This window comes from Dreissena polymorpha, chromosome 5, assembly GCF_020536995.1.
Source record: "Dreissena polymorpha isolate Duluth1 chromosome 5, UMN_Dpol_1.0, whole genome shotgun sequence".
NCBI lineage: Eukaryota > Metazoa > Mollusca > Bivalvia > Myida > Dreissenidae > Dreissena > Dreissena polymorpha.
In genome coordinates, this window is record NC_068359.1 from 67,598,668 (window position 1) to 67,613,044 (window position 14,377).

At 36.4% G+C, this 14,377-nt stretch overlaps 1 protein-coding gene across 1 annotated transcript in view; it reads left to right on the forward strand.

The window, feature by feature from the left end:
* The window catches only part of LOC127880639 (zinc finger protein with KRAB and SCAN domains 1-like), a 27,212-nt gene continuing 12,835 nt past the window's right edge, over positions 1–14,377 (forward strand). Inside the window, exons 1-6 of the mRNA XM_052427960.1 lie at positions 1–157; positions 4,974–5,164; positions 7,041–7,197; positions 7,962–8,197; positions 9,508–9,739; positions 13,236–13,373. Of these exons, the coding sequence (XP_052283920.1) occupies positions 5,072–5,164; positions 7,041–7,197; positions 7,962–8,197; positions 9,508–9,739; positions 13,236–13,373 (856 nt within the window). The 5' untranslated portion in view covers positions 1–157; positions 4,974–5,071. The remainder of the gene's footprint in view (positions 158–4,973; positions 5,165–7,040; positions 7,198–7,961; positions 8,198–9,507; positions 9,740–13,235; positions 13,374–14,377) is intronic.

The window sequence follows — 14,377 nt, forward strand, 5'->3', positions numbered from 1 at the left end:
AAATGGAGGTAATAGATACTGTGTAAAGAATGAAATATTTAGCCGTATTTTAGCACATTTTGCTGCAAGTTTTAATCATACCCCGGATGGGGCCGTGGATTTTCATACCTTAAATATTGCCAGCCAAACTGGTTGAACAACGTCTTTCTTTACAGTGGTGAGATATGAAATTAATCGTAATGTAAATTATTGTAAATTCTATCAAGATAAGATGGCGGCGATTCTTTGTTCTTTTTCGTGTAATTGATTGTTATCGATTTATTTCATAATGATTAAATAAGATTTTACCTCTCTTATATATTTTGTTGCTTTTATTTTGTCCATAAATGTGCATACTCTTAATTTATTTCAGAATAGTGAAGGTATGCACATGTTTTTTATGTTAAAATTCATTTTTGTTGTATATTATAATATATTATTATCATGTTGAAGCATCCCCTGGTAACTTAGATAGCTCGATTGATATATGTTTTTTGTTTTAATATAATTTTATTATAACAGGAAAAATGTAACGTATCAAAAATACTCATTCATAAATCATATTGCTTAAAATTCTCCCAAATACAATAAGTTTCAAACACAATTTTCTTATGCTGAAAGTTGACTTCCCATTATTTTAAAAATGCAAAACCAGTAGTGTCCACTCAAAACGTTATATCTTATTTTATATGTACCTTTCCAGTGATAATTTTAGAAATCAAAAGTACGAGTCCCAGGGACTCGTAGGTTTTAAATCAAAGGGTCCCAGAGAAAAAGTATGGTTCCCATTGATGAGCAGAAGAAAAACATAGTGGATCAGAATATTTCAACATTTTAATGACATCACATGGCTATCTAGTCGCAACTAAACAGGATACTTTAAAAGGCATCTCAACAGTTTTATGACTAGATTATTTTCAAGACTTAAACAGGCCATTGTATATCACAATATATTAGCAGTATTACGTCAATACTGACATATTTCAACAACTGTACAGTCTTGGCCGTAACCTGCTCTGCCAGGTCGAGTGATTTTTGCGTCAGTCGAGTGAAAATTGCAAGCCGGTAGCCCGATGTATCGAGTGCTTTTTTTCATGTCCGAACTTAGTAACAAGTCCGAAATAGCTTCATAAAGACGCTTATTCAACACTGCATTGGTTGTTTCCCTTGTGCACTTATTGATTAGACGCTTATCGAACAGTGTTGTAAGACGATCTCGCGAGACACTATAACAATTATTACTACTGGGTATAGAACTTGCAGCATTCATTTATTGCAAGGGTTTTTTACCTTATATAACAGACGCCGAATATCGGCGTCTTCCCCCACCAAACTAGGCTGGTTTTTTCCTCTTTTCAGAACCAAAAATTCCCCCTAAAAAAATTTTTTTTTTTTTTTTAATAGAAAGGTGTGTCTCATGATTATAATATCTCAATTCTATTTCAATTTAATCTTGCAAAACGTAATAAATTATGAAAAAAAACAATGAATATAGTGCAAACATGTACAAATGTATTGCAATAATGAGAGAGTAAGTAAACAAATCCCCCAAAAAGGTGAACGCTGCGAAAATTCCCATGCGCACAATTTTTCCCCAAAGTGGAAAATCCCGCGTAAAATTTCCCCCACTTAAGGCAGGGTTCGCCAAAAACGTCGGTCCGCCGGTCCTGACCGGCAAATTTTTCTAAGGACCGACATGTGATTTAAGATAATCGGTCCGACTGACCGACACAATCGGATGAAAAATGGTTTCAAAAAGATCACTCAAAGTGTATAATATGCTATTGGATTAATAGAAGGTAAATACTTTTTGTTCAACTTCTGTCAAAATCCTTTTTTTCTTACCTTCATTTTGATGTTTTGATGTTTACAGTTGGATTAGAATTGACTATCACATGCGAGTTCAAAATCAACGGTCTTTGTTAAAAAAGCAACCGAGTGCGTCCGCCATTTTATTTGTTCCATTTAATTTCTCCACAACAAAACCCGCATGAAAACTTGTTTCAACAGGCATTTGTGAGCATTTCTGTTAAATAGTTTCATTATTATATTGTTCTGGGAAGGAAATATTTTAATTTACACACCAACAATTTCTGAAATCAAAATTAGATTTTTCACCCGATGTACTATATTTCGGATATTTTAAAATTCGGACAAAGGGATATTTATGTTTTGATTTGTTGTTGATAGTTTGTAGCAATATGTTTTGTGTTATTTCAGACAACAAGAATGGATGGTGGTAATTATCATGGGCCTTTCTATCAAGAAATAGGTGTGAAAGACATTTATTTAATTGAACCTGGAAATCAACCACCTCGGCTAAGAGAAAATATTTTAACAATAGATGTTGTTTTAGAACTTGTGAAATCGGCTAATAAACAGAAATTGAAGTCATCCAAAGTAGTGTGAATTGGTGTGTGCAATTAAGTCAAACTTGATTGGATGTCACCCTAACTTTTCAAGGACACGGATTTGTAGAGCTGTGCAGGCTAAAAAACAGTTTGACAAAAAGAAGTCTAAAAAGAATACCTTTGGTTTATATGTGGTTTATTATTAATATAATAATTGTTTAATTATATCGACTTTGGACATGTTTTTATTGTATTTTAATGTGATCAAAACCAATAAACATCAAAAAGGTACTCTCTTGTGTTGTGTTTTGCTCAGGGTTTTTTTCTCCACTTTTTAAATTCATTGGCCTTTTTTTCACACGAAATGTCCACTGATTAGAGAAATACTCAATTTGATATAACTCTTTATAAGCATTCAAATTAAAAGAACAAAATCATATAATACTTTGTTAAATGTAATTGAATTGAAATTGAGATAAAATACGCATTAGACACTTATTTCTAAAAAAAAATTTTTTTTTTTTTTTTTTGAAATTGGGAATTTTTTTACCACATTTTGGGAAAAAAAGTATACTTTTTGGGATTGGGAACATAGCCCAATTTCGGCTATAAAATCGGGCCAAAAAAAAACCCTGTTGCTGTTATAGTTTAGTCTGGCAGTGGGACTGACAGAAACTGATTCGGACTGACAAAAATTTCAAGTCTGTCAGTCCGGATGACTGACAGATTTTTCAAGTTTTGGCGAACCCTGATAAGGGCTAAAGGCCCCTTCCCCCACAACCCCAAAAACCCTGTATTGTAATGTATTTTCTGTGTTATTTTAAGCGCGCATCGCACAAACTTCAACCGCAAAATGAGAATGAAGGAAGCAACAGAAAATATGAACAACGAAACGAAAATAATTCCAAACGTCATGGACAAATAATTGGTCTTTGCTTCATTTTGATGTCACCAAGGAATTTGATTATGCGCCTGCATTGCTGACTTGCTGGTATGTGCATGTCAAACATAATGTTAAAAAAAGCAATTAAATATCATGCACTTTGCAAGTATAGTTTTTTTGTACAGATAAAGTTTATCTGTCAAGGTACAAATCCTGACAGAAAGTAAACTCAAAGGTGTATTACATTGTATACTGCATTTTAGATGCTGGTAAAATCGGAAAATCGTCGATAAACCATATGTGCCACAGTGGCTTAGGCGATAGAACTACTGCTACAAATGTCGTTTTAGATTTAGAATACTCAGAAGTTTGGGAAGAAAAGTTGCCTTCTTGTGCTACTTCTTATGCACAGATATTATTGCTAGTTTTACATTTTATTTACTTTATTCAGATATTTGTTTGGAAAATTTATATCATGTTATAACATTGTTTGTTTTTTCAGGCAGCCTTAAGGAGCATACATGAAATGTCAGACCTGGATGTCTGAAACTCAGACAATGACCATGATTGAATGGAGATGTCTGTTGATATTGTTTTAATTTTTTTGTCAGACATTAACTGTGAATAAAAACAGAACCAAGTGTGTATTTTTTTAATCTTTATTGTTCTATTGTTTCTTCAATACAAACATACATGTTGTTATAAATGTAAGGGAATTTTAACTTTTATATTCGGGCTAGTTAAAATTAATTCGGGCTAGTGAAATTTCAAAGATAGCCCAACCGGGCTAGTGCCTTAAAAAAAATAATGCCAAGACTGCTGTAGCCATTAAGATGCAGCGTAATTAACATAAAAAGTTTCCACTTTAATAAAACAAAGCTTTACGAGTTTTTATTCATCATTCCAATTAAAAGCCCAGGCTTTCCCCGAGGAAGAATTACATTATTTCTTATTTTTTTGCATGTTTTACATGAAATGCACAAGGACTGTTAATTTGTTTCTAGAAAATAACAAAACTGTCAGAAAAAAATAGCACTATGCAACCCATGCTCCGTATCATAATGACGCTTAGTATTGTTGAAAACAAAATTAAGCTTTCCAATGACCCGGATTATTGATTGCGCAATAGTAAAATGGTTGCCATTTTTGTTCGATTTGCAAGGTTTTTGGTCTTAAAATTCTTTTTCTCTGTTTACGTAATATTTATAACATTTAACAAAATTAATAACAATTGTCAGCTGTTTCTCAATCGCTTTTTTAAAAATTCTATTTGATGCTGTTTTGACAAGTTTTTATGTCATTATCTGCAGACTTAAGTTTTTTTCAAAAACAATGTTAAAACGCCAAAGATCAGAAAAACCAGAATCACCAGGAAGCATTCTTAGGTTTAAATTTTTGTCACTTCTCCTTTATGTAAATGCAAACTTTATTTGTACCTGGTTAAGTTATTGTCCTTAAACGGCTGCATAGCAATAACTAGTTCATTATCACACTGGAAATTACTAGACTAGTAAAACTTATGTATATCCCATAATGCTGTATGGCCAAATTATGCGTTTGCTTAAACTTTCTTAATTTGAAAACAAATTTGTAAATGTACCGTAGCTGACTTTGATGATTTTAATATAAAAATGTGAAAGGTTTTTATTTGAAAAGAATGTGGCTATTATTTCAGATATCTTAGCAACAACTTAGAAATGTCTGTAGTACTTGTAGTTTTGTGCAGATGTTCATAATTAAATTATTTATGTTTCCCACAGCATTGTTGTCAAACACACCAACACTGGAGACTTGAGTAAGTCAGTGACACCACATTGGAACATTCCTGCCCCTGTTGTCTACGCAGGCCACGCCTTTCATGGCTACACCAATGGAACAGGAGGTGTTGAGGGAGATACCTGGCTATAAGGCCATACTGAAGTCAGTGTTAAAGTCACAGATCCAGTTTTTGGTAAGCATCAGTGCCCTTTATTCGGAAGTTTTTAAATCTTTATGGAAAAAAATTGCATACAACAGTTCAGGAAAAAATGGCTTTGATCGAGAAATCCTATTCAAGTATCATTTACAATATAAAGGAAAAATGTTTTTATATAAGAGGTAAGAGAGTTGCATGTTTTTATAGAGGGAGATTAACCATAGTGTATGTATATTGACAGAAATCTCACATCTATTGGATCTAATGTACATGTAGTAGGCTACAGCAGTAAAGCTTGTCAGACTTGGGTAATGATGAGTAAATGAATGTGATTCTGAAGGTACAATGTAAGTAAATAAATTTATGCTTTAGTTTTAAGTTAGTTGCGGTCAGAAAGATATAACATTTAAATGATGCTCACAAGTATTGAATGACATTGCGCCATAAGCTAATTTGGCAAATGACATAATAAGCCATGTTAGTAGTTTGCAATCAGAAAGATATCATTTTTAGCTTGGCTGCTTTCGGAGAAAACCCGAGGTATTGTCATAGCCAGCTCGTCATGTCCGTCGTCAGTTTTTTTTTTCCACTTTTTGGGAAGATAGCCCATGGCTTTGGAATTGGGAATTTTATCGGCATTTTCATGAAATTGGGAAAATAAATTCATAAGCCTTTTTTTCCACACGAAAAGTCCACTGATTAGGGAAATACTAAATTTGATTTAACTCTTTATAATCATTCAAATTAAAAGAAAAAATCATATAGGTCTTTTTTTTTATTATAGTGTCACCCCTATTGAAAGGGCCAGTCAATCTGACTTATGAGACACTTTTTGCGTGTATACCATGTACCTCCCAACTTCTATCACTATGCCAGACGCCAGGCGGATAGAAGTCGGTAACCATTCATGTTTAACGCTCGCGGTTCACGAGCCGGCCTAATCGGAACAAGTCCCATGACAAACATCCATCCTTAGACAAACGCTCCCCATGGGGCTCGAACCTACGACCTCCCGATCCCAAGGCGGGCGCCTTATCCACTAGGCCACGGCGATCGGTATATAATACTATATAATACTTTGTTAGATGTAATTGAATTAAAATTGAGATAAAATACACATAAGACTTCTTTCTAAAAAAAAAAAAAAAAATTTTTATTTTTTTTTGCAATTGGGAATTTTTTGCCACATTTTGGGAAAAAAGTATACTTTTTGGGATTGGGAACATAGCCGAATTTCGGCAATAAAATCGGGCCAAAAAAAACCCTGGTCGTAGTGTTGTTTTTGCTGAAACCTTTGCATTTTGTAAAGGTTTTGAACATTGGCTCTAAAATCAAAGTGCTTCAACCTACAACTTTCTAACTTCTTATGTAGCCTCACCTTGATTAGTTCTACATGCCACACTCATTTTTGGGTCACTAGGTCAAAGGTCAATGTCACTGTGACCTCTAAAAAAAATTCTTACAAGCTTGCATTTATTGAAAAATGCACCCGCAGCCAAGCGTGGCAATGTTATGCTGTGCTCTTGTTTATTATTTTTTCAATTACAAGTCTTGTATTCTCACCACTCTCTGAAAGTTGGAGCAGCTATCTGATGGTGAGGAGTCAGTGATCCTGACGGCCAGCGCACATGATGGATCCCTGTCAGCTCTGGGAAAACTGGGCTTAATGCATGTGTGCAAAGTGTCATCTCAGATAAGCCTGTGCAGTTTGCAAAGGGTACATGGAACGACACTTTCCATCATAACTGAATTTATAAGAAGACGAGACTTTCTTATAACGAAAAATAAAAAGCGGACTCCACAGGCAAACCTGGAATGTTACTTTACGCAGATTCTTGTAGCTGCAGTTTCCTACAGCTCGCTTCAAATTTATTTAATGACACCCTTTATCACCAATCTCATTTATCACCAGCTGGAGCAATTGTCTGACCAGGGTGGTGAGGAGTCTGTGATCCTGACAGCCAGTGTGCACGATGGATCCCTGTCTGCACTGGGGTCTCACACAGGCAGAGGTTTCATGGATGGAAAGGACGACATCAAGGCTCAGTTCCTTGGATACTGCCTGAAGAGTAAGGCCTTTATAAGGTTGAAACCCATTGCTTTCCATAGGCCTTTATTTAAGAGTCTCTCTCTGGTGCACTTAAATTTTTTAATTAGGGTCCACTGGGAGTTTGAAATTTTTGATTAGTATATTATTCACTTGCTCTTACTGATCATTCTGGTGATTATGCAAAGTACAAAATTGAGATAATGGTAGTTTGTTGTCCCCTACTGGTTTCACCGGAGGGGACTTGTGGTTTGCGCTCAGTGTGTCAGTCTGTCTGTCCGTCCGTCACACTTTTCTGGATCGTGCGATAACTTTTAAAGTTCATAATATTTTTTCATGAAACTTGCAACATGGATAGATGGCAATATGGACATTATGCACGTCATTTCATTTTGTTCCTACGTCAAAAATTGTGGTTGCTATGACAACCAAAAAATAAAAAAATCTGAAAATGGTGGAATTTCTGACAATGGTGGAGCTGGTAGGGGACCATATTGCTTGACAATAGCCTTGGTTTTTCTAACTAATACAGTAAAATTGAGAATAAAATGGTTCGATATTTCGAATATTATATTAGTCTGGTTCAACTTACAGAGTTGAAAAGGAAAGTAAATTTCTTTTTAAAAGAAATTAATTTTTTTGGAAGCCTTCAATTTGAAAAAAATAAAGCAGTCATTTGGGAAACATTAACACTTTATGAGACTGGGAATCGAGTCAAATTTTGGCTCCAAATTTGACAAGAAAACCCACCGAATTTTTCCAGTAATCCTTTTATTATTTCCCCAGGTAAGCACCACAGAGAATCCTCCGATGCAGACCTCACATATCAGCGCAGCCGTACCCTGCTACCACCGTCCAGGCGCCCCAAGCCTCGCCTGCGCCCAAGCCCGTACTCTATGCCCTCTCCTGGGCATGCCACACCAGTGGGCTCTCCCCCCACCACATTCCACATGACCTCTCCCCTGCCTGGCCAGGCCAGTAACCATAGCAACCAGCTTGGGAGTGGCGCAAACTACAAACAGGTATGATGTAATAAATAACAGGTGTGTATTTTAATAGAATTAGTCTCTCCTTTCTATCAATTGAGTTCACGATATTCTGTATGGAGGGCAATTATTCAATTACTTATTATGTCCCCCCACCCACTATAGTGGGGGACATATTGTTTTTGCCCTGTCTGTTGTGCTGTACGTTGGTCTGTTGGTCTCTTTGCTCCAATTTTAACATTTGCAATAACTTTTTCAATATTCAAGATAGCAACTTGATAGTTGGCATGCATGTGTATCTCATGGAGCTGCACATTTTGAGTGGTGAAATGTCAAGGTCATCCTTCAAGGTCTGAGGTCAAATATATGTGGCTAAAATCGCTCATTTTATGAATACTTTTGCAATTTTGAAGATAGCAACTTGATATATGGCATGCATGTGTATCTCATTGAGCCGCAAATTTTGAGTGGTGAAAGGTCAAGGTCATCCTTTAAGGTCAGAGGTCAAATATGTGTGGCCAAAATCGCTCATTTTATGAATACTTTGGCAATATTGAACATACCAACTTGATATTTGGCATGCATGTGTATCTCATGGAGCCGCACATTTTGAGTGGTGAAAGGTCAAGGTCATCCTTCAAGGTCAAAGGTAAAAAAAATAATATTCAAAGCGGCGCAGAAGGGGACATAGTGTTTCTGACAAACACATTTTTCAATATTGAAGATAGCAACTTGATATTAGGCATGCATGTGTATCTCATGAAGCTGCACATTTTCAGTGGTGGAAATTCAAGGTCAAGGTCATCCTTCAAGGTCATAGGTCAAAAAAAAATCAAAGCGGCGTTCTCATGAAGCTGCACATTTTGAGTGGTGGAAGTTCAAGGTCATCCTTCTAGGTCAAGGGTCAAAAACACTTTGTTTTCAAAGTGGAGTTCTCATGAAGCTGCTTATTTTAAGTGGTGGAAGGTCAAGGTCATCCTTCAAGGTCAAAGGTCAAATAAAATAAATTTCAAAGCGGCGCAGAAGGAGACATAGTGTTTCCGACAAACACTTTTCTTGTTTATAATATTGATTTAAAAATGCTGTCATTTTTAGATGCAGTTTTTGTTTTTTTGCAATGTAAATCAGAGAAATGTCAATAAAAGTGTTATTTCTACCAAAAAATATTGCTGGTTTGCGTATATTAGGGCTCAAATTTACCATTGATGTTGTTTATATGTTGCAACTTTTAATGTTTTCAAATAATAATCCAAGATTAAGAGGCAAACTATTTTATCATTTCTCATTTTCTTAATTGACAAAATTATTACATGCTTTATTTTCTAGACATGTATTTTTGTAAACAGGGCTCCGGGCACTCGGAGAATGACAATGTCTCAGACACGTATCTCGACTCTGCGGCGAGCGACGGCAATGCGGAACATGCGGAAGAAGAGGGGTCAGATACCGAACACTCCAGGGAGGGGAAACATGAAGGAGACCAGGATGAGGAGGGGCTTGAGGAGAACTCCCTGGGGTCACATGAGTGGGGAGGAAGTTATGGGTCCGGTCAGAGGGATGAAAACGGGGATGATCAAGGTAAGGGTCAAAGGAATGTCGTTCCTCCAATTGTTTCAATGTATATTCCGTCACATTCAATCAATCACTGTTGTTGGTGATTTCATGTTATTTTCTAAGTATATACCATCACGCTCAATTCATCATTGTTGTTGGTAATTTCAAATCAATCCTCAAAGTTTGTCCTTCTCGCCATATGTATTTAAAGGAATCAATTGAACTCTGTTATGTTGACTAATATTCTCATTGAAAGTGATGTTTGTGTATGACATACTTAAGGGCTATCAATGCTTGTTCTTTTGCACACTGCATATTTTGTTAGACTAAATTAAGATGTGAATTCGTTTCTATTACAGCTATCTGTCCATTAAAATGCATCATGATAAGGGACAGACAGTGTAATATGGTTTTCAAATAAATCCAGGCCAAATTTGCTTCTTTGCTTACACTGTTCAAAGGGCTGTCTGACTGATTTTTAATCAAAGTACACCGTAATATCCCAATAATGCACTTTTATCAGTGTTCGCACAGACCTTGAAAAGTGCTCGAATTTCAAGGTTCTTCTTGAAAAGTGCTAATAAAGGCTGTGGAGTGCTTAAAAAGTGCTTATTTGAATATTAAAACTTAAAAATGTTTAAAAAGTGCTTATTTTTTGCTTCAAAAGTGCTTGAAAAACGGGTGAAAATATTTAATGTCATGTCTTTTCCATGAGTCCAATGTCGTAGTTTTGTTTTTCACCATTTATGACAGTTCCGATCTGTTCATACGGGCAGGTACGTGTACTGGATCGGTACGGGTTTTTAACGTAATGGAGGCAACTACTTCCGCCAATTGGTCTATTTAGTTTTTTTGTACACATTATGCCATTACGATGCTGACAAGTTGAAATACACTACGGGACCCGCGATTTTTGCCTAAATCACCGACATGCGGTGGTCATTATTTATTTTGGGTGACAAATCACCGCGATCTCGCGCGTTTCATCACGCTAGGTCGAGCATGATCACCGCGAATGCTATAAATCTCCGCGGTGATTCACCATGACTCACCGCGTTCACGGTCAAATGTGGTGAAGTACGATTTTCCTACGTTACATGTATAATCTTCACAGCAATTATAGCAATATGGGACTATTAGCATTGTTAGCAGATATAAGAGTATCCTTTTTTAAATTTCAACATATATTTCACACGCATGTCACTGACAGGTTTTTCTGTCTTTTTGAACACCGCGTATAAAACCAAACCGTGTTTGCACCTGGCTGTAGGATACTGCACCTGGAGGAGAGATAATTGCGTTTATGGGAATTAACTGTGTGAGCAACTTCAATATGTTTACTAAGCTATACAATCATTGTTTTGACAGACGACACGTGCATATCTAAAGTTTGTTTCTGGTAATACACGGTATATTGGATGTTCGGGGTTTGATTGCATAATAAAACGAAAACGCTGTCGGCGGTTTTCAGTGGAACTTTTGTACTGACCAACTTAATCAATAATAGTGCACGTGCTTATCTAACATTTAGGGATCATAAACACATGGGTCTAAGCCACTTGTACGGGCCATAATACACAGTCCCAATGGTTACTTTCAGTAGCACACGTGGTCAAAAACTTACAAGTTCGAGTACTAAAGCACAGAGATTGTGATCTGAAAAATTGCATGGGGTCCGACATGAAACAGAATGCCACCTAATCAAAAGAATCACCGCTTAATTTACAGTGTAACAACCTATGTTTGAAACATTTAAAATAATGATAATTCTGAATGATCACGGCTTCCATTTTCAAAAGTATATTCCGTTAAACATTGCTCAAGAAATTGTAAATAAAGACAAATGTTTAAAATTGTTCCATCAAATGAATTTCACACGCTCAAAGAGTGTTATTGCGGCGCATCACCGCGATTTGTCACGTTGGCCCTAATGCGGTGATGTGAGATTAAGGCAAAAATGGCGGGTCGCGTAGTGTATGCCAGTGAATAAGTGCATTTTTCAGAAAGGGTGGCTTTTGAAGTACCCTTGGGTTGTTGACGATGCCAATTCTAAAGTCAAAGCATCTTGTAAAGTATGCAGACTAGGTATAGAGATTCAATAGTATGGGGAAATCGGCGTTAAAAAGCCACCAAAAATGCACTTTGTCTGTGAAGCAAATTCTTTCAGTCGTACTACAAAAGATGAAAAAGTTGCACTTGACCGATTGTCAAATAAATTAGATGATGCTGTGAAAAAACTGCAATCTGTTTAAATGAGTGCAGACTCTCAGTCTGAACATATACAGAACACTTTTGAATCTCTAACAGATTTTACATGTACATGTACCTGTGTACCTGCTGTAGAAAATTCCTGAATAAGTATACTTTTTACAAGCTTTAATTAATACATGGCAATTTATATTATGTTTGAACTTGAAATTAAAGGCCGTTGCGAGACTCTGTACATTTGTAGTTTTCTATTTTTTCTTCAGAATTAATTTGTAGCAGATGCATAATTGTCTTTAAAGGGATCTTTTCAAGCTTTGGTAAATTGACAAAATTGAAAAAAATTGTTTCAGATTCGTAAGTTTTCGTTTTAGTTATGATATTTGTGAGGAAACAGTAATACTGAATATTAACCATGCTCTAATGTAGCCATTATATGCATCTTTTGACGTTTTTAAAACCTAAAAATTATAAAGCGTTGCAACGCAAAACGATTAAATAATTTGGAGAGTTCTGTTTTTGTCGTTAAATTTTGTGAAACTACGAAGATTGCTTATATAAGGTATAAAATACGTCAACAATGTGTACTCGGCGGAATAGCTCAGTAGGCTAAAGCGTTTTTACTTCAGGACTCTGGCAGGACTCCAGGGGTCACTGGTTCAAAACCTGCTCCGGGCAATGTTCTTTTCCTTTTTTTAATTTTTTTCTTGAATTTTTACTGGAGCTTTTATGATCCAATGTTTACATTTATCAATATAAAGCATTTAATGAATAAGTTAAAAAAATGCCAAAATCTGTGAAAAGGCCCCTTTAACACTTTGTAACAGCTATATCATACAACTGGAATATCTGTTATGAACATTTAAAATACATATTCAATACAAGTAATTGGTTTTTATTTAATATGTGTAATGCCTTGGTCAATTACTATATCATAATGAAATATCTTACTTTTGATTAAACAGTTGTTACTATAGCAGGGTAGTGCAGATTGTTGAAATTCACATAGAATGAATGTTAGGCAAGAAGAGACCAATTTAGTGAAAACGTTGTCAGTATTGGACACAGAATAATATACAGTTTTCAGTAGGTCGGACTAAAATAGTGCTTGAATTGTGATTTTTTTACCTTTAAAAGTGCTTAAAAAGTGCTTGAATTTCATTAGAGAAAATCTGTATGAACACTGTTTATGATATTGTTTTATATTTTGAATTGGAACTTTTCAGTGGCTTTACATTCTTTATGCCATTTCGTCCTGTAAGAGAACTTCAACAACAGACAGAACTAAGCATATATATATATTTATGTTTTTCAGATAAAGATGAGATCTCCACATCTCAAGCTAGGAATCTCGGAGGCATAGCTTTCCCTGGTCTGGACAATGCCCATCACGACTTCTCGAAGTCACTTCCCGAGCTCTCACCAGCCGAACTTAAGAATGTCCTCTACCAAGGTAATTACGGTAACATTTTACAGGCTACGCAGCACACGTCTCCAATCGGTCCTCCTGGTCCTCCGTTTACAAATGGAAAACCAATAATTAGAGAGACTGAGCATAATAATTTTCTGATTGGTCCTCCATTTACAATTGACAGTGCGTTTAAAAATGGGACTCAAATCATGAGAAACATTGAGCATATTGATGGTGTTGATCTGAGTGGTCAGGAGCAAAGACAAAGTCTTGGCAAGGCAGCCACATATTGGTGTCATTTCTGTCACAAACACTTGCAAAATAAGATGCTGTACACGTATCACCTTCGTGCGCATAGCGGCGAAAAACCGTACGAATGCACCATCTGCCATCGTCGTTTTGCTGGGAAACAAGTGCTCGAGACTCATAAGAGACTTCACTCAGGGGAGAGGCCGTTTAAATGTGAACATCCAGGGTGTGACAGGGCCTTTACAGCCAGAAGTGGTCTCGTGTACCATGGGAAAAAACATCATTGAAAATAGTGCCTGCACAGCCTGTATGTTAAGTGTTTTTCCAGATAAGCCTGTGCAGTCTGCATAGGCTAATAAGGGACAACACTTTTTGCTTACATGTAATTATTTGTTTAAAGGATGTCTCTTCTAAAGGAAAGTCCAGTTTTTGCTGAAAGTATCGTACCCAGGCTGTGGCAGTGGGGAGGCGGAAAACTACAACAGGCGAGGCATGGTCAAGGGTGATAACCCAAAAAAAGGGTTAAGTAAGGGTTAGGGTTGGGGGTCGGGTTAGGGTTAGGGTTGGGTTTAGGCTAACCCAAACCCTAACACTAACCCTTACCCTAACCCTCTAACCCCCCCTTGCGCAATACCATACCATGCCTCGCCCGTTGTCGTTTTCCGCCTCCCGTGGCAGGGCCGTAATGACCAGAAGTTGTCAGGGATTGTTTTCACCAAATCATTCTTAGACTTAAGAATAAAGAATAGACTTAGAAAGAAGAAAAATGTCCAGTGTTTGAATATAGATTGGCTTAC